We start from the raw sequence: 23,125 nt of genomic DNA, 5'->3' as shown, positions 1-23,125 counted from the left end.
ATGGAGCTGAGAGCCGTCCCTTCTCTTCTGCAAGATGGAGGGCACTGAACAAGGGGTTCCCCATCAAGTAGGGGTGGTGGAAATGACACTTATATATAAAAAACCCCTTAAACTCACAGAAAAGCCGGAAGAAGAGTTCAAAGAACACCTGAGTGCCTTTGAGTTACCAACTGTTAATATTTTGTCTCAATCCCTCTCTCTCGATGATTTCTTTTTTGCCAGTGCAGCTGAAAGGAAGCTGCAGCCATTATGATCTCACCCTTAGATACCCTAGCATTCAGCCTTTCAGAAAGGGCGTTCTCCCACACGCCATTGTCTTGAAAAATAATCACCATTAAATAAAGCATCATCTGTGCAGCTCACACCCAGATTGGGTTGTTTTCCAGATGCCTTGTGCGGGCTATTTTACCCAATCCAGGATCTACTCAAGGCTCCCCCATTGTTCAGGCTGTGACGAGTCTCCTCAGTCTCCCCCGGTCTAGACCGCCTCTGCGGCTTTTGATTCCCTTGTCACCTCCAGGTCTGTTGATCTGCAGAGCATTAGTGGCATTGCGGATTTGCTTCCCAGTTTCTTTGGGGTGTGGCAGGAGGTGCAGAATACCATGTTAGGAGATGCCTGATGTCCAGCCACCTCACTGCTGGCCATGCCAAACTTGACCGCTAGCCCTCTGTATTGCAAATATGCATTTCCCATGAAAACAAATGAGTAAGCCGTGGGGTGACATTGGAGCTGTGTGACTGACTAAACCGTTGGGTGAAAGAACATTTGAAAGCAAATCCAAGCATGTGACTCCCCTGCTTACATTATTTCAGTGAGTTCCCTATTTCAAGTTCAAAATATATTGAGTCTGCCCACTTCTCGCCACCTCCACGAGCCTGCCATCGTCCAGGCCAATGTCGCCTCCAATCTGGGTTGCCGCAGCAGATTGCTGATTGCTCTCCTGGCCTACACTCACCAGGCTCTTCTCAGTATAGCAGTCAGAGGAGCTCATTTAAAAATCAAAGTCAGATCAAATCACTGCTCTGTAAAATTGCAGTGCCTTCCACCCACTCAGAGCAAAAGTCAGAGTCATCCCAGTGGCTTAAAAGGCTCCACTGATCTGCCTGGCCCTGCCCCTGCCCTCTCACCTCATCTACACCCCTCCCCCACCCCTACACTGTAGCAGCTGTGCCTTGAATACATGGGTGTGTTCCAAGGTCTTTGTGATTTGAATGCCAGCCTCCTTTCCCAGCCTCCCTGGTGTACTTTCCTGTTTTGTTTCTTTATAGCACTCTGACCATGACATACTGTGTGTTTTTCTTGTTTGTCTCTCCCCAGCTAGAATGAGTTCCACCAAAGCTGGGACTCTCATGTTTGGTTCGCTGCTGTAGCCCTCCCCAGCGCCCTCCTAAAACAGCTCTCAAAGTGCGCTCCAGGAATCCTTGGGTGGGTGGACGGGGGTCCGGGAAGTCAAAGCGACACTGAAATGCTAGCTGCCTTTCCCACTCATTCTCTCAGGAGTCTGTGGCGGAGTATTTCAGGGGCCTGTGGTGGCGAAGGGGCGCAGACTGGCTGAGGAGCGGCTGTGAGCATCCTGCTGCCCACTCATTGGCCAGACATGGACATTTGCAAAAACATAAAGCCCATGTTTTAAACATAATCTTCTTTGTGTTTTTTGACATTTTTTAAAGAAAAATATGCTATTTATGTTAACATGTAAATCTATGGTTATTTCTAGATGAATTAAATATTTAAAATGTCTGTTTTAATTTCTTATATAATAAATACAGTAACTGATACATATGATACATAAAAACAAAAGTTCTAGGGTCCTCAAAGTTTTTTAAGAGTCCGAAGGAGCCCTGCCTCTTGTGGCTCAGTGGGTTGGGCGTCGTCCCGCACACCAAAGGTTGCCGGTTCCATTCCCCGGCAGGGGTCAGGGCCTGTGCATGGACTGTGGGCCAGGTACCCGTTCTCAGGTGGAGGTAACCAATCAATGTTTCTCTCACACATTGATGTTTCTTTCCCTCTGTTTCTCCCTCCTTTCTCACCTCTCTCTAAAAATAAAATAAAACCTTTAAAAGAATCCAAAGGAGTCCTAAGACCAAAAACTTTGAGTAGAATGGACTTAATCTGTCAGTAAAGGGATATTAAATGACTGAATACATTTTTTGACTTAACCTAAGAGACCAGGCCCTGGTGGTCTGGCTTCTGTGAGCTTCCCTGGCCCCCTCCCCAGCCCCATCTACTTGTCCTTGGCTCCAGCTATGCTGACCTGCTATCCCTGAAGCACCTTCACGGGCACCCAAAACCCTCGTCCACTTCGGGAATGTTGCTCGTTCATTACATGCATTAAATGCACTCAGTTCAAGCATCACCTCCTCCATCTCACTGGTTTTGCCCTGGGTTAGCGGCTCCTCCTCTCTGCGCACTCGGTTACCTCTCCCCGGCGTTTCCTGTTTCTGCTGCATTGCTGGTGTGTCGTGTTCTTGGTAGACAGAGCTCCTCGAGGGCTGGAACCAGGTCTTATCTTTTCTCTCCCAGTGTCTGGCACACGACAGGCACTTAATAAATGTATGCTGAATCAGTGAGTACTGCCTAGGAATTCAGAATAGGGACTCCCCTTTCCCTGAATTATCCTGGGACCAAAGTGCCTCTAAGGGGAGATGGTTTGTGGCATCTGGTTTGAGTGTTATATCAGTTCTACATCCTCATTGGGGAAGGAGAAGTAACATTAATTGAGCACCAGCTCGGTGGCAGGAACTTTTACTTGGCATCTTGTCTCAGGGGCATTGTGGTTTGTTGGGTCACTGGGGACTGGCATGGGCCCCAACCCCTTTCCATATGGCTCTTTCCATATGGCTTCTGTCAGGACAGTGTGGTCTGGGAGCTGAGCCACCAAGCTTTCTGGGTATTTCTGGGACTAACATGTTTGCATAGTGTGTACAGCCTGTGAAATTGTGCAGATCAAAGACGGTATGTGTGTTGCTGGGTTCTGCCATCCATGCCCTGCATGGAGTAGTTAACGAATATCTGGACTTATCTGTTGAATGGGCATAATTAATACTATAAATATCAGTACCAGTGAGGGCTCTCCATTGTTGATTCCATAGGTGATCAGAAGTGGAGAGAGATCCCTGTAGCTGGGGTGATCCAGGAAGACCTCCTGGGGGAGGAGGACTTTGATCTGAGCTTTGGAGAATGGTTATTAGCCTCTTTTGGCTTTATTAGTTCCAGAACAACTGTTGGTCTCCTTTCCGTGGCTACTGTGGGAGTAAATGCTGAAGGGGTGTGCCTCCATTGAGGCTGGGCTGGGAGGGCCTCTGTGCCCTGGAGGGACTTTCACGTGCAGAAGTGTGGCATTCCCGGACTAGGTAGGAAAGCATGGAGAACTCAGGGGAGGAGAAAGTGCTGGGTCACCCATGTTCTGCTGACGACCCGGGGTCTAGGAGGAGCTGGGTAGGCATGAGTTTTCTGGACTCCTGGAGCAGTGAAGGGACTCTAGGTGTTGTCCTGGCCAACCCCCTCCTTTTTGGAGTGGAGAAACTGGGGCCCAGAGACAGAAAATGACTTGCCCAAGTCGAATGGGACCTAGAAGCAGAGCTGGGATTAAAGTCCAGGGCTCCCATCTGCCTGTGCCGCCCCCCCAACCCCACCATCACCTTCGCTCAGTGCTGCTTCCAGTGTACAATGCTGCCTCCTTTCTTCTTTGCCCTTTGACCTCTGTGGAGTTATGAGCCCTCGGACTGGGTCAGTGTACATTCTTTAAGGCCTGTTCATACCAGGCACTGACACATGTGATCTGATTGCCTCCTCCGCCCTCCAGCCCTAGTTTAGGGAGAAAGAAAGGGCTTAGTTCAAATGTGGGATTTTGTGCAAAGGGGAAGGAATACACCGAAGGATGTGTATATATATATTTCCTTTATATCCAAGAAAAAAAGAATCAAATATATATTTTGGGGGGGGTTCTTTTTTTCTTGGATATAAAACTAGATCTAACATTAAAAAACAAGTGGCAGGAGAGAGTAAGCCCTATTATTGCCCAAATTATATAGAGACTGCCCTTAATTTGTATGTGCCCAACTCGGGCCAGTGTTCCCTGGGAGATGGCATCCTTGGCTGTGTGGCCTCACTGCCTTCGGAAGCTCCTGCTGGAGGTTCCTTCATCTCTTCCTTCCCTTCCCTGATGTCCCCAGAAAGCAGCCCCATCCTTTGCTGCCTGCTCCCTTTTGGTGGCTCCCTCCTTTATTGTGGCTTCTCCTCTCAGCAACTCAGAGGATCAGGGAGAAGTAAGATCATGGGGGACCCCTCTTCCTTCTCCCTTTCCTGAAATGCCTCTTGTCCTCACTTTCGGTCCCATGGGGAAACTCCCACACTGTCTGTGGGAAAGACCCCAGGGCAGGGAAGATGGGAGATGCCTGGCTCAGTTCCTGGTGGACAGGTGTGGGCTCTGAAAGGCTGCCGGGGCTGGAACTGGGTGGCGTTGTCTAGGACAAAGCTCCTTGTCACCTCTGTGAGCCTGTGTCTCTTTTTAAAGCGTCTGGGAAAATGGAGTACCTGGGCCATCTTACCTACTCTTGCCAACAGCTTGCAGCTGTGAGCAGTGGCGCTCTTTCTAGATAGAGGTTTGGCTCAGGGTGTGCTCCTGAGTGTGCCCAGCAGGGAGCAGCTCCCGCCAGCCTTGCATAGCTCTCTAGAGTCCGCAAGCCCATATCCCAGGACCCGAGTCTGCTTTCACCATTCCTAGCCTGTCAGCTGCAGCGGCAACTTTAGGCCTGGGCGCTGTCTGAGGCGGCCTGAGCGTGAAGTCCCCACCCACCGCCACAGCCACATGTCCACGTGGGGAACACTGGCTTCTGTCCTGATTGGCCTCTGGCCAATGCGTCAGCCTGGCTTGAAGGTGGGCCTGGGGCTCCGCTGTGGCTGAGATCTGGGAAGATAATCACCCTGATGTCACGAGAACACAGCCCGGGGAGGCAGGTTCTGACTCTCGGTTCAGAAAGAGAAAGGCCCAGCAAGGGAGAGGAAAGAAAACCAGGGAGAGGAGTGTGTTGGGTAGAGGTGATTTGCTCTCGACTCCTCCTTTTCTCTTGGCTCTTTCCTTGGTTTTCAGAGTAACCGTGAGTCACTCTCACCCTTAAACCTTGGGAGGCCCTGCTGTGCAGCGGGATTGCGGGAGTTCCTTCTGGGCTGACATGCAGGTGAAGCAATGTCATGTCTCAGAGGCATTGCCGCGACGCAGAGGTATTGGGTCCGTCCCTGTGCCGACGGAGGGTCTGGCAGATGAAGTCTAACTCTGTGTGCCCTTCAAGGCTCAGCTCCAATGGGCCTCCTCTGGTTTCCCAGCAGGACGTGGCTGCTCTGCCTCTTGTTTCAGAATGTCCTTATCAGTTATTTGTTACACCACCTCCCACCTGCCTGCCCCAAACTTCCCAAGGAGAGGCGGGGCTTGGGCAGCTCTCCCCTCTAGGGCTTCATGTATTTATTGTTCTCAATTAGAAAGGCCACTTTGCCCTGGCTGGGTTGAATAGCACTCAAGCTCCCAGCTTAGGTCTTTCGCAGCCTGGAATGTGCTGTGTGTGTGTGTGGGAGTCTATTTTTTATTTTGCCATAGGAATGTGGAAGATCGTCTAGGGTGAGAGAGAAGGCGACAAGACAGACCTTTCGGAAGCTTCACCATATTGAGAACAGACAGTATGTGGGAGTCTTTTAAATCAAGTTTCTGTCACCATTGATGCTGGAGGGAAGCAAAACAGACTGGTGTGTCCACTTCGCTTCGTAGAGAGATTTGTTTTCTTAAGGCCGTGTCTCCTACGCCCACACCTGGCTGGAGGGCCTGCTCAGGCGGGCCTGGGAAATACTTCCTGAAGTCTCTCCCTAGCTCTGCCTAGCTATGGAAAAGCTTCAGGGAAGTGGAGAGAGCACTTTTATTAGAGAAATCATAGTAAAGAAGACATAAGCAAACAAGGAATACTGTGCTTATGGGCGGAAGACCTGATTCGGTTCTGTCCTAAGGGGTCTATAGATTCCATGCGGCTGAGTCAAACCCCAGCAGGTTTTTTCATGGAACTTGATGATTCTAAAATGTGTAAGTCACAGTTGAGGCCCAAGACTATCCAGGACACTTCCAAAAAAGACAGGAAAGAGGAACTCGGCCTACTAGATGCCGAGATGTGTTTTAAAGTTCTACTCACTATGCCACGAAAGCTTGTTTAGGGGTAGACTGACCAATGGAAGAGGCAGGGAGACAGAAACTGACCCAGGCACAAATGGAACCTTAGTGTGTGACAGTGGGGTCACGGCAGTGGGGTCACCAGTGGGACAGGAGGACTGGTTAATGAATGGTGATTGTTACGCTGCAAACCAAAGCAGGCTGTCTCAGAGAGTGTCATGGATCAAGGATTGCAATTAACCGAGTTCTCTGCACTTGATCTCCAGTTTTTAAAAAGAAGTCCAGGGTCAAGCAAGTCAAGAGTTGACAGCGAAGTACCAGTGACAAAGACCAGTGAGTGGCTTCTTTGTTGGCAATAGGAGGCAGCCTCTGCAGCTTTCTCAACGGCTGGCTTTATTTGGGGTTGAAGAAAGCCCCATCCCCCAGGCTCAGGCTGCCTGGAGTTAGGACAGGGGCCAAGTTCATGGTGCTGAGCTTCAGGGCCCCCAAAGCCTAGAATACTGCCCCATAGTCCTGGAGGTGGGCTTGGCGCTCTCCAGGGAGACACAGGGGCCCTTATATCAGTTTGGGTTGGGGGCACTATCAGCGCCTTCTGGATCTGGTCTGTCCTGCTTTAGGGGTAGGAGGGGTGAGACTACAGGGACTGAACTCTCTGGGGGGAAGTGGGAGAAGAGATTGTTTTCTCCTGAATGAAGTCAGTGAATGTGAGTTGAACCATCTCTAGCTAGTGGCAGGATGACCAGGTCCAGGATTTTTTTTTATTAAGCATGGTCTCTACTTTCAGAAAGTAACAATGGGAGAGTGGTAAGGGGCAGCGCCCAGTGCGAGACACTTGAGATCTATGCTGTCCAATGTGATGGCCGCTAGCTACATGTAGTCAGATTTAAATTAATTAAAATGAAATAAAATAAAAAATTTAGTTTCTTAGACACACAAGGCACATTTCAATAGCCTGTTAGTCATGTGTGGCTAGTGGCTACCGTATTGAATGTGAGCAATATCACGGAGTGTCCTCTTGGCACTGTTATATTTTGCAAAGACATTTCAGGGCAGTTCTCTCCCAGGTCTTTGCAACAGGCTGGTCTGCAAGTCTTAGCGGCAGGACAGACAGACAGGTTTTTGCTGTGAATCCTGATGCTCTACCTCTCCTATGATCCGTGTCACTCATTGAGCCTGGTCTACAGAGTGGGACTCGTCATTTCGGGGATGTGGGAGGGAGTGTGAAGGTTAAGGGAGATGAGGCAAGTCGAGCACTCTCAGGATGCTGGTAGAGCGCAATCATTCTACCAATGGCATCAGGCTTTACTGTACTACAGGTGAAAAATGAGGCTCAGAGAGGGGAAGTGACACGAGCAAGGTCACTGAGCTAATAAATGGAAGCTCAGAATGCCAACTCCCATGTCTTATCTTGCCTCTACTGCTCCTTCCAGCCCTCATCCGGACAGAGGAGAAGCTGGTATGGAGTGGGCTGAATAGGAGGCAGTCTGCAGGGTGGCTCAGCCCAGAGCCAGGCAGGGTTGGCCTGGGGCAGAAGGGCTGATGGATGTGGGGCCCAGGGTTTTTCGGCTGGGTGCAGGAATGCTGCTCGCCCCATCTTACTTAAAATCTCCCTCAGGCCTTGGAATTTAGCTACTCCCCACATCTCTTCAAGCAGGAAACTCAGAAAAGAGCTTTGTTTTGGCCCGACAAAGCCCTGGAGCCTCATGAGATAGTTTTGGAACAAATGGAGCAGTTCTTGCGGCCTTCCAGGAAAAGCCCATCCTGATTTCTGACAATTCCTTTCTTCTCCTCACTTTTGTTCAAATTCCCAGAGTCGTCAGTACCTTTCAGAGTCGGGATTGCAGCTCACTTCCTGTGGACCGAAGGGGTTTTTCACCTTCTTTGTGCCAGGAATGTTTCACTTAGAAGTTAACAGAAGTAGGGGTGTGACCCTTTTCCCATACCCAGTTGAAAGACCCCCTGAATTTCATCCATAGGACTGCAGAGGTCATTTCTAGCCTCTCTCATTCTCCTCTCCCCGAGTCTTACCCCATGTCTAGTCCTGTGACCCCATCTCAGGGCCTGGAACAGAGCAGGTGCCTGGTTTGTGCCTTTTGGAGTGAAAGAGGGCCATTCAGGTCCCCTGTAAGTGCAGACTTGCCCCAGCTGGGGGTGAGCCGGTCTGTGGAGGGGACCAGTCCCAGATGCTTCCTGAAGCAGGAGGCGCAGGTGCTGAAATGCCTCACAGGGCCTCCTGCTTCCCAGCAGCTGCATGGAGCCGGGCCTCTCCCTGCAGAGGAGGAAGGTGGGTCCCAGGCTGCAGGGCTCAGAGGGCACTTTCAGGCCCTGGGCTGTAGGGCTTCTATGCAGAGCCTGTTTAAGACACCATGTACCTTGCAAAGCCTGGGGCTCTGGGCCTGGCCTGCAGGTTGCCAGCAGCATGTTCTTTTCCGCTTTGGCCCCAAATGGGCATGGCTGTGTGCCCCCTGCCTCCAGCCCTGTTTAGCTGAAGCTGCCCTGCTTGACGAATAGTCTATTTGCTTCCTGTGCAGGAGCTGGAGTGGCTGGCCGCCTGGTGAAAGGCTATAATTAGCAGAGAAGAATGGATGTGATTGCACACTGGCATTGACAGTTCATTTTATATTCAGATGGGAACATAAACTGATGTCATCAGAGATGTAAATATCATTTGGAAATCTTGAAGTTTCTGGGAAGGGTTATGCTGGCCTCTCCCCATGCCCGCTGCCCCTCAACCATTTGAACAAAGAGCCCAAATCAGCCTGAGCTGTGTGGGGGAGCCGCTGTGGGGGTTGCCTGCCAGGCCTCTGGGAGGGCTGGGAGAAGTGGCCTGTGGTGGCTGCGTACACAGTGTGGGGAAGCCAGGAGGCGTGGGTTTGCATTTGCTGTGATTGCTTTCCCACAGCTGGAAATGTGGCGAGGCTGACTAGCTAAGGAAACGCCGAGCTTTGCAACAGGAGGGGGATCCGAGGAAGTTTTGCTTCCTGCCAGTTAGGCTGTTGTGGAGTGGGCCCCGGGGCTCTGGGGAGCTTGTAAAAACAGAAGAAGCCACTGACTGCTTTACAGAGAGGGCTGGGGTCAGTTCTGGCCAGAACTGCGGCCAGTGACAGCTCTCGAGTTTTGGAGATGGTTTCCAAAGCAGGAAGGACACCTTCCCTCAGATGCACGGGGGTGGGGGATGAGGGAGGGAGAGAGGTCTGGGCCATGGCCACCTGCTGAGAACCTTGTTGTTGTTGTTGTTGTTGTTGTTTTTACACAACAGGAAATATAGAACTTTCAAAAGTATATAAATCAATTCTGAAAATATTAAGAGCTCTGCTGTTGGCTCAGTGACAGCATCAGAGTTGCCTTTCATCAGGGTGGAAAATGAAACCCCACTTCTGTTCACCTCAAGTTCACCTCAAGTTCACCTCAAGTTCACCTCATCCTCACATAGTTCATTCACCTCCTACCTGGGCTGTGAAGGCGTCACTTCTCTGTGGGGTTCTTCTTCAACCACGACCCTCAGCTCTGAGGTGGAGGGAGGTTGAGGCTCTGTGTCTGGTGCAAGGTTAGGGTTGAGTGAGTGATTCCTCGTAAGTGCAGTAGTTCGGAAGAGGGTGATGTGACTTTTTAAAGCTGCTTGCCCTTGTTCTCAGAGGACCCAGAAGCTCAAACAGACCTTGAACAACAATTTTGCCATGTTCTGGGTTGTGGAGCATGAACTGACCAGATAGCCTCTGGTTGCTCTTTCTCTATCAAAAGTAGCTTTTATGTCCTGTGCTCTCCATTTTCCTGCGCAGGGCTCTGTATGTGTGTGTGTGTGTGCCCTGCCTTAAAACTTGTAAAATTTACCCAGGTGGGCAAATTTGATGACATCATTTTACTCAGTGTTTGCCTTCAGCACCCCCTGGCCCGTGGGTATTGGACTTTTCTTTTAGCCTGGAGGAGTGGATCCCCATCATCCCAGAAAATGTTTTCAAACCAAGGGAACCGTGTTTAGCTGTGAATCACAGCAAACTGCTGGGCCTGAGGGTGAGGGCCACGGCTTCCTGATAATCCTGCTTTTTGGTGTTTCTAAGTACTTGGTCTGTTTGACTTTTTACATCCTTGCCATTTGTCAAAGCTTAAGCCTCAAGGGCAGCAGGCACTTCCCTTTACCCAGGACAGTCCTGGTACTTTTTAGGAGGAAGTCAAGGGGATCTACCTGGAGGGCGTGCTCTAGCCAGTTCAGGGCCAGGGCAGACTCAAGGGCACCTGTGTTCATGGCTTGCCTTGACAACACCCTGTCTGTACATCACTCACATCCTTTACTGGGACCGTAGCTGACAGCACCGTGGCTTTCGCTCCCACACTGCCTTCTACTCAGTGGAACAGTCCAGTGTCTCTAATGATTTGCCCCTGCCCTCGGAGTGTGTGGCCCAGGAAGTCAAAATCCTCAGCCAGGCAGACAGGGTGGGCAGCATGGGCCTGAAACCCAAGGGCGATCTCTTTGGGAAGCCCGGCTCTCATCTGTTCCATAGACATGGACTGCAAACGCTGACTGTACTTTCTTAATGTCAGGGCCACACTATGTGCTAGGGGGTGCTTGAGATAGCTGAAAACATCCCCCTGGTGTGGAGCTCATATTCTTGTGGGGAGGACAAACGATTAGAAAGAAAAGGAAAAAAGTCATATGTTAAATGCTGGTAAGTGCTAAGGTTGAGAAATGAAGCAGGGAAATGGCATCAGGAATTTTGGAAGGCAGGGCTTTTTTTTAAATAAGGTGGCCATGAGAGGCCTCCCTGTGCACAGTGGTAAATGCGCAAGGGCAGGCAGGAGGTGAGGGAGTGAGCCGCGTGGGTGTCAGGAGGGAGAGCATTCCAGGCCACAGGAACAGCCTGTGCAAAGGCCCGGGTTCTCTGACCCTCTACAGGGCATTTCCCCTGACTCACCAGTACTTTTCCCTGAATTTCCAAATAGGGTCTGTGTTAGTTTGCTAGCACTCGAGTTGTATCTACCTACGCCTCCATCTTGGCCGGAAGTCTGAATCACCTCTTTAAAGGCTCTGTCTCCTAATACAGTCACATGCTGGGGCACCAGGGGTAGGACTCCAGCACAGGAATTTTAGGGGAATCTAATTCAGCCCCTAACAAGTTCCCTCCACGTATGGTCACCTGGGGCAGGCCCCTCCCCGCCCATGACAGGTACACTAGCCCTCAAATAAACTCTTCGGAGGAAAATCAAGGGTCCTCCAGTCCTTCTCATCTCTCACTCCCTGCTTTCTTGCTGCAGCTCATCGGGACCCTGGTCCTGTCTGTGGGGATCTATGCAGAGGTCGAGCGGCAGAAATACAAAACCCTTGAAAGTGCCTTTCTGGCCCCGGCCATTATCCTCATCCTCCTCGGAATCATCATGTTCGTCGTCTCCTTCATTGGCGTGGTGGCCTCCCTTCGTGACAACCTGTGCCTTCTTCAAGTGGTGAGTCAGCCCCACGTACCCCTAAGCTGGGCCCCAAAAGGAGGTGGGGAGACTGAGGCTGTCCCACGGTCTTCAGGCAGCTCAGTTTTTTCAGTCCTGGCCTCGAGCCAGCTCGTCTGGAGGGTGTCCAGGATGAGCCCATCTGTCCACGCTGGCCCAAGAGGCCGGGCCACCTCCACTTCCACATAGAAAGGCTGATCTAAATACTCTTCTTACTCACTTACTTAAACCCTGTGTTGGTCTAGACTCTCAGATGGAATTGGGAGGAACCACACTCAAATAAGAACAAGCAAAACCAAAACAAGTTGGTGGTGAGTTCTCAGCTCCTAAAACCAGCAAACCCGCACTGGGTCCAGGGCTGTAGACAGAGCCCTTGGGCTCTCTCTCCTGCTCCCAGCTGGCTGCCTGGCATTGTCCTCACTCTCTCTTTGCCATGGTTATCAGCAGCCTCAGACCAAAGGAGTCCTTGCAGCTTTTGATCCCAAGGAACCTGTCTTGGTGACTCTGGCCAAACTCCCAGGACTCTGAAGTCCTGGAGTCAAGGGATGGGGTTAGCCCTACCTGCCTCCCTTACTGTGGGGTGAAGGGTGGCTCCTGAAAGCTGGGGGTACCAGTAGGCAGATGCTTTTGCTCTACATCCACGTGTGTGATTGACCTCTTTGTCTTCCTCCCTCGGGAAGTCCCTAAAATCTCTTCTAAGCAGGGTCTCAGGGCTGTCTGAGGCTGAACCTTGCTGACATCAGTTCAGGCAATGCCTGGGTCACGGACAGGGTTCACATCCTCTACGCCTCAGACATCCATCCCTCACCTACTCTGGGGGTCTGAGAAGCCACTGCTCAGGGGCTCTGCCCACACAGCTGGGAATGCTGCCCTACCTTGTCCATTAAGCCAGGCCTGCCCCTCTGGGGCACCCAGACCGAGGACCAGCTTGCCTTGTGGGGGCCAGGAGAGCGGGGTGTGTTTTTCCACCTGTATCCTGCTGAGGAGCCTTGGGACAAACTTCAACAACAGTCTGGCTTGGACAGCTGAGTCACTCTTCCTGACCATTGGCTCCAGAGATGGGCTTTGCCTCAGAATGTCTGTTCACATCCTGTATCCTCACAGGAGGAAGGGGCGACAGGCCCAGGAGCAGTAGGAGCTCCAACGGATGATTCTCCTGATTGTGCTTGACCTCTGCCCCCCAGGTGAATCTCTGAATTCTGTTTTTCAGTTTATGTACATCCTTGGGATTTGCCTCATAATCGAGCTCACTGGCGGCGTGGTGGCCTTGATCTTCCGGAACCAGGTGGGCCTGTGGTGCATTTATCAGCCCCTAGTACACTGAGTACGCACTGTGCGTGTGCCCTGGGCTATAAAACTGGGCGTGTGCAGAGAGCAGGGTATACAGTTCCTCGTGGAGCAATTGTTTTGCTGGGGAGATGGGCTCTGGGAAAGGAAACTGGAGAACAAGAAAACAGGACAGGGTGGTGGGAGAGTGCCGGGGGGTCAGACGGGGAGGACGATACTGAGATGATGGAAAGGAGCCTGCCAGGTGAGGCTCAGAGGGAGCAGAGGTCCAGGCAGAGGGAACCACTGAGGCAGAAAGGAGGTTGGCAGGTGTGTGCACCAGCGTGGACACCACTTGGCTGAAGGACGTGAGTGCTGGGAGGGATGGAAGATGGAGTTGGAGTGCTGGCAAGTGAAGATGACGCGGGTTCTCGGGGCCCATGGTCTAGGACCTGGGAGTTTTCTCTGATGGCAGTGGCTTTGCAGAATTATATGGGGGGGGGATGTGATCTGATTTACATTTTACTCACTGGGAGGCAGCGCGTGGGGAGACCAGGGAGTGGGAGTATGTTTTGGAACCAGTGTCAATAGGACTTCCCTCTGCTGGGACATAAGGGTGAGGGCAGGAGAAAGGCTGGAGGCCCATGTGGCATGAAACCTGCTGGAAGGGTTTGCAAAATCAGGAAGGGTGAGCTGGAAGGGTTCCCAGGACTCTCAGTCTCCCGGGCCTTCCATTGCAGGCCAGGTAGCTTCATACCAGCTGTGTGACCTCGGGCAAACACTTAATATCTTGCAAGCCCCCAGGTTCCTAGCTCATGGAGTTTGGGGCGAGGACTTGATGAGGGAACGCATGTGAAGAACCTGGCATGGTCCTGGCCCCTGTCGGACCTTCATTACATGTTAACGCTTTTGTCCTGAAGCCTGAAGAAGAAAAGGGACTTGCCCAAGTCCTCACAGGAAGTGAGTGGCTGAGCAGGGCTGACTGCCAGCTCAGAGATCCATCATTTCTTTCATAAATCCCTTTGTCTTCCTCTGGCTTTGACAATGGAGGCAGTGCTGGAGGAGCAGGGCCTGTTTATGGAAGCTCAGCTCGCTCTGTCCACTCCCCTGCCTCCACCCCTCACCACCCAGGCCACTTGGTTCCTGGTGCCCCCGGGCATCACTGTTGGGTGGATGCATCAAGGCTGTGGCCACACTGTTGTCAGAAGTCGAGCCCGAGGCAGCAGTCGCGTTCCCAGACCCAGCTTCCCAGGCACCAGCTTGTGCAGATCCTTCAAAGGAGCCAGTGACTGACTCTTGCCAAACTCTCCGTGGGTGCAGCTGGTCTGGCTCAGATGGGAACGGGAAACAACCTGTTCTGCCGGGGTCTCCTGTGTGTGGGCCTTAACCATAGGTCTGTCTGCACCCCCGGAGTCCAGGGGTCTTCCCATTTTGTGAGCCCCAGGAGAGGGGAGAGGAGATTCCCATTATATCAGTAAAGTCTGTAAGGCCCAGAGAGGTTAGGGAGCCCTCCCGAGAGCACACAGCAAGTCAGAGGCAGCTCAGTCTCTTTTTTAAATCTTTTTTTTCTATTTCTCCCACCCCAGTATTATTGAGGTATAATCGACAAATAAAATGATAACATATTTAAACTCTACATTTGATGATTTTATATATGTATCCTTTGTAAAATGATTACCAGTCAGTTAACACATCCATCACCTCACATAGTTAACTTTTGTGTGTGTGAGAATGCTCAAGGTGGACTCTCTCAGCAAATCCTACGTCTGTAACTCCGTATTATTAACTCCAGTCACCACGCCGGATGTCAGAGCCTCAGAACTCATTCATCTTGTAACTGAGTGTTCCTTCCCTTTGACCAGCAGCTCCCCGTCTCCACCAGCCCCATGCTGGCGACCACTTCTCTGCTCTCTGGTTCGGCCGGTTGGACTTCCTTCTCCTTCGCTTTCTTCTCCTTCATCTTCACCCTCTTCTCCTCCCCCTCCTCTTCTTCCTCTCACCCCCCGCATCCCTTCTCCCCCTCCTTCTTCTCACATACGAGTGACACCATACTATTTGTCTTTGCCCGGCTTATTTCAATCAGCATAATGTCCTCCAGACTCATCCATGTTGTCACATATGGCAGGATTTCCTTCTTTTTTGTGGCCAAATATACTATATTATGAGATATATATATATATATATATATATATATATATATATATATATATCATACACAATCCCATGCAAACGCTGCGTTTTTCTTGATCACATTCACCTGTTGACGACACCGAGGTTGCTTCCCTGTCTTGGCTATTGGGACAGTGCTGCAGTGAACACGACTGCGTGGCAGAGGGCGCTTTCAGACACTGAGTTCGTTGCCTTTGGCTGTATACCCAGAAGTGGGTAGTTTTTGAGGAAACTTTGCACTGTTTCCCATAGTGCTTACACCAGTTTACATTCCCACCAACAGTGTACAGTGGTCCCTTTTCTCCTCACCAACACTTGTTGTCTCTTGTCTTTTTCTGAACAGACATCTGTGTGAAACGACAGCTTGTTGTGGTTTCGATTTGCGTTTCCCTGATGATTAGTGATGCTGAGCAGCTTTTCATGTGCTCATTGGCCATTCGTGTGTCTTCTTTGGAAAAATATCTATTCAAGTGTCCTGCTAATTGTTTAATCAGGCTTTTTTCTTACTGTTGAGTTCTAAGGTTTTTAAAAAATATACATGAGATATTAACCCCTTATCAGATATATGATTTGCAAATATTTTCTCCTATTTTGTAGGTTGCCTTTTCATTTTTTTGGATAATTTTCCTTGCTGTGTAAAAACTTTTTAGTTTGACGTGGTCTTACTTGTTTTTTACTTTTGTTGCCTAGGCTTTTGGTGTTAGATCAAAGCATCATTACCAAGACCAATGTCAAGAAACTTACGCCCTATGTTTTCTTGTAGAGGTTTTGTGATTCCAGGTCTTAGGTTTAAGTCTGTTATGCATTTTGAGCTGATTTTGGTGTATGGTGTAACATAAGGGTCTAGTTTCATTCTTTTGCATCTGGATACACTTTTCTCAACACCATTTATTGAAAAGACTATTTTTTTCCCATTATGTATCCTTGGTGTCTTGTTGAAAATTAGTTGACTATATATGTGTAGGTTTGTTTCTAGGCTCTCTATCCTGTTGCATTGATTTATGTGTCTGGTTTTATAATAATACATGCTGTTTTGATAACTATAGCTTTGTAATATAGTTGGAAACCAGGAATTGTGATGCCTCCAGCTTCGCTTTTCTTACTCAACATTGCTACAGATATTTGGGGTATGTTGTGGTTCTATACAAATTTTAGGATTTTTTTTTCTATTTCTGTCAAAAATGCCATGGGAATTTATAGGGATTGCATTGAATCTGTAGATCACTTTGGGTAGTATGGACATTTAAAAAATACTTTTTCTTTCAATCCGTGAACAAGTGATATCTTTCCAATTCCAATTATCTGTATTGGCTTCAATTTCTCCCAGCATTTTATAGTTTGCAGTCTATATGTTTTTCACACCCTTGTTTAAATTTATCCCTAAGTATTTTATTGTTTTTGATGCTATTGTTAATGCTATTGTTTTCTTTTTTAAAAAAAGATTTTATTTATTTTTAGAGAGAGGGGAAGGGAGGGAGAAAGAAAGGGAGAGATACGTCAATGTGTGGTTGCCTCTCACGTGCCCTAGGCCTGCAACCCAGGCATGTGCCCTGACTGGGAATTGAACTGGCAACCCTTTGATTTGCAGGCCGACACTTAATCCACTGAGCCACACCAGCCAGGCCTATTCTTGTTTCTTAATTTCTGTTTTTGGATAATTCATTGTTTGTTTGTAGAAATGCATTTGATTTTTGTATGTGGCATTTTTGTATTCTATAGCTTTACTGAATTCATTAGTTCTAACAGTTTTTTTTTCTGAAGTCTTGAAGACTTTCCATATATGACATCATGGCATCTGCAAACAGACAATTTACTTCTTCCTAATTTGGATGCTTTTGTTTCTCTTATTGCCTCATTTTCTTGCTTTGGCTGCAAACTCCAGTACCATGTTGAACAGAAGTGGTAAGAGTGGGTACTGTGTCCCTTCCCCATCTTGGAGGAGAAGATTTTAGCTTTTCACCTTTGAGTGTGATGTGAACTGTGGACTTGTCATTTGTGGCCTTTATTATGCTGAGGCACATTCTCTCTGTACCTAAATTAGTGAGAGTTTTTATCTGTAAAGGATGTTGAATTTTGTCAAATGCTTTTTCTGCCTCTATTGAGATGACCATATGATTTTTATCGCATTCTGTGAATGTGGTATCACATCACATTGATTGATTTGCAGACGTTGCAGCATCCTTGCATCCCAGGAATGAGTCCCACTTAATCATGGTGCGTGATTTTTTCATGTTGTTGATTTTGATTTGCTGATATATCGTTAAGGATTTTTGCATCTATGCTCATCAGGGATATTAGCCTGTGATTTTTTTCTTGTGCTATCCTTCTTGGTTTTGGTATCAGTGTAATGCTGACCTCATAAATGAGTTTGGAAGCGTTACCTTCTCTTCTTCTCTGTTTCCTTCTCAATACTTGGGAAAATTTTAAGAAGAATTGGTATTAATTCATCTTCAAATACTTGATAGAGTTTGCTAGTGAAGCTGTCTTGTTCTGGACTTTTCTTTATTGGGAGACTTTTAATTCCTGATTCAAGTTCTTCACTCATTATTGGTCTGTTTGGATTTTCTATTTCTTCATGATTCAGTCTTGGTTGGTTGTATGTTTCTAGCAATTTATCCATTTCTTCTAGGTTACCCAGTTTGTTGATATAGAAGTGTTCATGATAGTCTCTTTTTTAAAATATATTTTATTGATTATGCCATTACAGTTGTCTCATTCCCCCCCTCCATTCCCTTCCACCCTGCACACCGCCCACATTCCCCCACTTTAGTTCATGTCCACGTGTCACAAGTTCTTTAGCTTCTACATTTTGCATGCTATTCTTGCCCTCTCCTCTGTCTATTTTCTACCTACCGTCTATGTTGCTTATTCTCTGCACCTTCTCCCCCCTTCTCCTCCTCCAACTCCCCTGGTGCTAACCCTCCATGTGATCTCCATTTCTGTGGTTCCACTCCTGATCTAGCTGTCTGCTTAGTTTGCTTTTGTTTTAGGTGTGGTTGTTAATAACTGTGAGTTTGCTGTCATTTTATTGTCATATTTGTACCTTCTTTTTCTTAGGTAAGTCCCTTTAACATTTCATATAATAAGGGCTTGGTGATGATGAACTCCTTGAACTTGAGCTTTCTGAGAAGCACTTTATCTGTCCTTCCATTCTAAATGAAAACTTTGCTGGATGGAGTAATCTTGGATGTGGCTCCTTGCCTTTCATGACTTGGAATACTTCTCTCCAGCCCCTTCTTGCCTGTAAGGTCTCTTTTAAGAAATCAGCTGACAGTCTGATGGGAACTCCTTTGTAGGTGCCTGTCCCCTTATCTCTTGCTGCTTCTAGAATTCTCTCCTTCCTTTTAATCTTGGCTAATGTAATTATGCTGTGCCTTGGTGTGTTCCTCCTTGGGTCCAACTTCTCTGGGACTCTCTGAGCTTCCTGGACTTCCCGGAAGTCTATTTCCTTTGCCAGATTGGGGAAGTTCTCCTTCATTATTTATTCAGATAATTTTTCCATTGTTGCTCTTCCTCTTCTGGTACCACTATAATTTGGATGTTGGAATGTTTGAAGATGTCCTGGAGGTTCCTAAGCCTCTCCTCATTTTTTGAATTCTTGTTTCTTCATTCTTTTCTGTTTGGTTGTTTCTTTCTTCCTTCTGGTCCACTCCATTGATTTGAGTCCCAGTGTTTTTCCCATCACTATTAGTTCCCTGTACATTTTCCTTTATTTCACTTAGCATAGCTTTTATTTTTTCATCTAATTTGTGACCAAATTCAACCATTTCTGTGGGCATCCTGATCAACAGTGCTTTGAACTGTGCATCTGATAGGTTGGCTAGCTCTTCGTCGCTTAGTTGTACTTGTTCTGGAGCTTTGATATGTTCCTTCATTTGGGCCTTTTTTTTGTCTTGTCACACCTGTTATGTATGAGGGGCAGAGCCTTAGGTGTGCACCAGGGTGGGTCAACCATGTGGCTGGGTTGTGATGCTGTATGTGGGAGAGGGATCCACAAGGGAGTAATGGAGCTTACTCCACTCTCCCTCAGACTTCAGTTCCCTCTGCTGCTTCCCCCAAGCAAACTGGGCCTTTCTGGTGTTGATTCCCAGGTAAGTGGGCTTGTATATATGTTCTAGGACCCTGTGGGTCTCTCCAACAAACTCTCCTATGAGGCTGGGAGTCTCTCCTGGCCCCTCAACCCCCACAAGTGTTTTCAATCAGTGCTTTTAGGCTTTATTACCCAGCACTGGGGCCCTGAGTTGCATGGTCTATCTCACTGCTCGCTCCTTTGCCTGTGCACGAATGTGTAGCTGCAGTCGGCCAGCTGCCTTGTACCCTCACTGGGTCTGCCTGTTGCCACCCACCCATTGCCTGGAATCTGCCAATCGCCACCTGTGGGCCTGGGTTGGTCCATCAGCCACTGCTTTTTCCTGCCGTGACCCCTCTCAGCCAGCCACCAACTCTGCCCCTCTTACTGGTCTGGATGAATGGTTTGTTGTTGTTGGACTTCAGTACAGTTTAATTTTCTGTCTGTTTTGGTTTCTAAATCTTTGTTGTCCTTAAGTTTGGGTGTGCGAGGAGGCACAATATTTCTACCTACGCCTCCATCTTGGTCGGAAGTCCCCATAATAATCTCTTATGATCCTTTTTATTTCTGTGATATTAGCTGTAATGTCTCCTCTTTTTTAATAACATCTCTTTCATTTCTGATTTTATTTATTTGAATCTTTTTTTTCAGGGTTCAGCTACAGGTTTGTCAATTTTATCTATCCCTTTTAAAAAACTGATTCTAAGTTTTATTGATCTTTTTTTATTGTCCTTCTAATCTCTATTTCATTTATTTCTACTCTGATCTTTGTTATTTTCTTCCGTTTACTAACTTGGCTTAGTTTATTTTTCTAGTTCTTCAAGGTATAAAGTTAGATTGCTTATTTGAGACCTTTTTTCTTAATGTAGAAAGAATCACTATAAATATTATTACCGTACACTTCCTTCTTAGAACTGTTTAAGTTTTAGTATGTTGTGTTTCCAGTTGCATTTGTCTGCAGATTTTTTTGATTTCCCTTTTGATTTTTTTTCGGTGGGGGAGCAAGAAAATTTTTAAATTTTTAAAATCATTAAAAAAATTATTTTAAAACCAATTTGTCTCTCCTAATTTCCAAAAGTGTCTCTCCAAAAGTCAGTCTCCCAAACCTGTGTTAGATTCTCTTCAACACAGTCTTGACCCTCATCTCGATCGGAAATCCTGGGAGAGGTTGGGTAGAAGCCATCGGCACTGGAAGTGAAGATAATAAATGCATTAACTTGCTGGGAGACTCGACACCGTGCTCCCTTGTGACTTCTTGTTTGCCCCATCGGCTGTCTTCTCAGTCCAGTCTTGCTACGTGCTCCTCCCTTTTCCTCTTTCCTACTTCTCAGCCCCTCTGCTCTGAGCTGGCAGGGCCAGGGCATTGGTGTGTTTTGGGCAGTACTGAGGGAGGGCTGTTTATTCCATCTGCCCAGTGGGATGCTTTCCTGTGCAGCCTGCGGGGCCCCCAGCTGGCCTACGGCTTCCCAGAGATTGCTGGCGAGTGCTTTCCTGGCTGCTGCCCAGGTCCAGGTCATGGTTCGTGGCATCATGGTTTTAATAAATAATCCCCTAAGTGAACAGTAGTCTGGTTTCCAGTGTGCTTTCACAAAGGCAGTTTTATTTGCCATTTTCTGGTGCCTTACAGGCCGCAGGGGCCGTGACTCCGGTCCCCCTCAGTGAGGAGCTGAGCCGAGGTGGACCCTCCATGGGCTGTTGAGTCCTCACAGAGGGGGACGCTGTGGAACTGGGGTCAGGGGTATCAGTTACCAGTTATCCCCCGACCCTGAGGGAACCGCAGGGTGAGGTGTGTTCCTTCCCCTTGGATGCGGTGGCCCTGCCTGGGCAGGGTCTCGGTGCATCGCCCACAGAGGACCCTCTCCATCATGGGTCTCAGCTGTTCGGGACTCCTGGTGGGCTCTGCTGTCATATCCCTGCAGTACATATTTCAAACAATCGCAAAGTGAGATACAAAACAGTAAGCACAGCAAGATTTCCACAATAAAAACGTAGTCCTGAAAACTCTGGCAGGAAATAGAAGTATGAGCGTACAGACTCTTATTTCCTCTAAGGGGTGGGACTAGGGTGAATGTTCTTTTCTCATGTTTTTTCCCTAGCTTCCAAAGTTTCTTGTTCTCTTGTCATCATCAAGGGGAAAATAACATGTAAGGAAAATAGTGTTCCTTCCAACTACAATGCAATGTGATTTTATGAAACAAGGCAAGAGATGAGCCAATGGTGAGGACAGGGAAGGAGAGGTGCGGCTCATTGGTGGTGGCAGAAAGGGTCAGGTAAGGTGGAGAAAAAGGTGAGGAGCAATCAAGGTCAGCTGCCCAGACGAGGTGACTTCCCAGTTCCATTTTTTTCTTACCAAGAGGAGAAGACCGATTTCTCCGAGCTGCACTGAAACAAATCCAGGCCTGCAGGTTACGTATTAACTCTGAGAATTCACTTGTGGTGACAAATGAGGACAAATCATTAACCTAATGACCTCACATTAAGTTCTCAGGAAGATGCATAGCCCTAGCAGGCTATGAAAGATAAACAGGCTCCTAGGGGCGAGGCAGAAACTCTCCATCCACCCTTGACCCAAGATGAGGTTTTTGCTGTCAGTTATGACTTGACGGTCAAACTGAAGTGGCCTCTCTGCTCATACAGGGCCTATGGCCATGCTTGGGGGAGCAGGTGGCCCTGAAGGCCTGGGCATTAGAAGCAGAAGTGCAGCATCTTGACCTCAGACCAGCTGGATGACCTCCACGACTGGTCTGTGTCTCACCCCTCTTGACCGGCCATCACCCCAGCTTGTTCTTGGGCCTCTCTTGAGGGTGTCAGGGATGCTGGCAGAGGGCGGCTCCTACCTGTGTGTTCACAGTCAGGCAGAGCTGAGCAGGGGCACCCAGAGGGTGCTGGGCTGTACCTGGCATGTCTGTGTCCCAATCCCAGGCCTCCACCCCCTACCACCAGGGCCGGAGGAGGAGAGGCCTCTTTCCTGGCCTTGATCCAAGGGTGCTGCGGTCACACCCAACACCAGGCCAAGGAAACGGCGAGCAGTACATAGCCTGTGGGGTACCGCTCTGGGCCCGACCTTGAGGTCAAGGGCAGGGGAAAAGGAGAGAGCACCGTGGCCCACTTAGCTGAACACCTGAATGTGTATATCCTTCCACCCAGAGCCAAGCAGAGAAAGTTCTGCACTGATGTGATCAGACTCCCACAGCTGGTGTGCCCCGTAGTGGACAGCTGTTTGGGGGTGAGAACTGGAGCCCCAGATACACAGGAACCTGAGGCATAACCTCCCCCAACATGGGGATTGAATCCATGACCTCAGCCAGATCCGAGGATGAAAATGGCAAATATTCCAAAGAACCTTGCGGCTTTCCTCTCCTTTTTCTTCTTGCTTCTCAGGTTCTCTTTGGCCATTGGTGGTCAGAGTGGGCCTGTCTCAGGGCAGGAGCAGAGGCTGGGATCTGGGGGCAAGAGCACAAGCCCCCACCTTCTAGAGGAACCGAGGTAGGCCCGGAGATGCTGGCTTCATGTCGTGGGAACCAGGTTGGCCCTGGTTCCAGCTGGGCTGCCAGCAGCCTGGCCTCCCCAGCCTTGGGTCTTAGAAGCTGATATGGAATCCAGCCACCTCCTGGAAGCCAGGAAACTAGGACACCTCCATCCGCAGAGGCCTGGGGGAAGGCTCCAGCTGCTGCCCCTTCCCTTCCTCCCTCCTCTGCCTGCTCCTCCAGCCTCCTATCCTGGGGGAGCAGCTGCCACGTGTCCCCCACCCCTTTCAATTCCTCATTTATTTAAAAACACCCTAAGCATCTCTGCTGAGAAGGGCGATGCAGAGGCTTTGGATATCTTTAAAAGTAGATTTAAAAGAAAGAACTTAGGGTGACAGCTTGAATCTGGTGGCTTAAACAATGTGCTCTGAAAACCCCATGCCCTTTGATGTTTGCTTACTCTTTGCTTAATTTATCCCAGGCCATGTGGCCTCGAGGCTGGGCCAGCCTTCAGTGAAAGGTGGTTTTCTAGTCCTTGTGGGAGCTGCCCCTGCCCGTGTGACCTG

General features: G+C 48.8%; 1 protein-coding gene across 1 annotated transcript in view; it reads left to right on the top strand.

The window, feature by feature from the left end:
* Positions 1–23,125, top strand: part of TSPAN15 (tetraspanin 15) — a 53,080-nt gene that overhangs the window by 16,235 nt on the left and 13,720 nt on the right. Inside the window, exons 2-3 of the mRNA XM_037029221.1 lie at positions 11,403–11,588; positions 12,799–12,873. Of these exons, the coding sequence (XP_036885116.1) occupies positions 11,403–11,588; positions 12,799–12,873 (261 nt within the window). The remainder of the gene's footprint in view (positions 1–11,402; positions 11,589–12,798; positions 12,874–23,125) is intronic.

Source organism: Sturnira hondurensis, unplaced genomic scaffold, assembly GCF_014824575.4.
Source record: "Sturnira hondurensis isolate 20B ecotype Veracruz unplaced genomic scaffold, ASM1482457v3 Scaffold0020237, whole genome shotgun sequence".
Classification (NCBI taxonomy): Eukaryota; Metazoa; Chordata; class Mammalia; order Chiroptera; family Phyllostomidae; genus Sturnira; species Sturnira hondurensis.
This window is presented reverse-complemented; position numbering and strand designations above follow the sequence as displayed.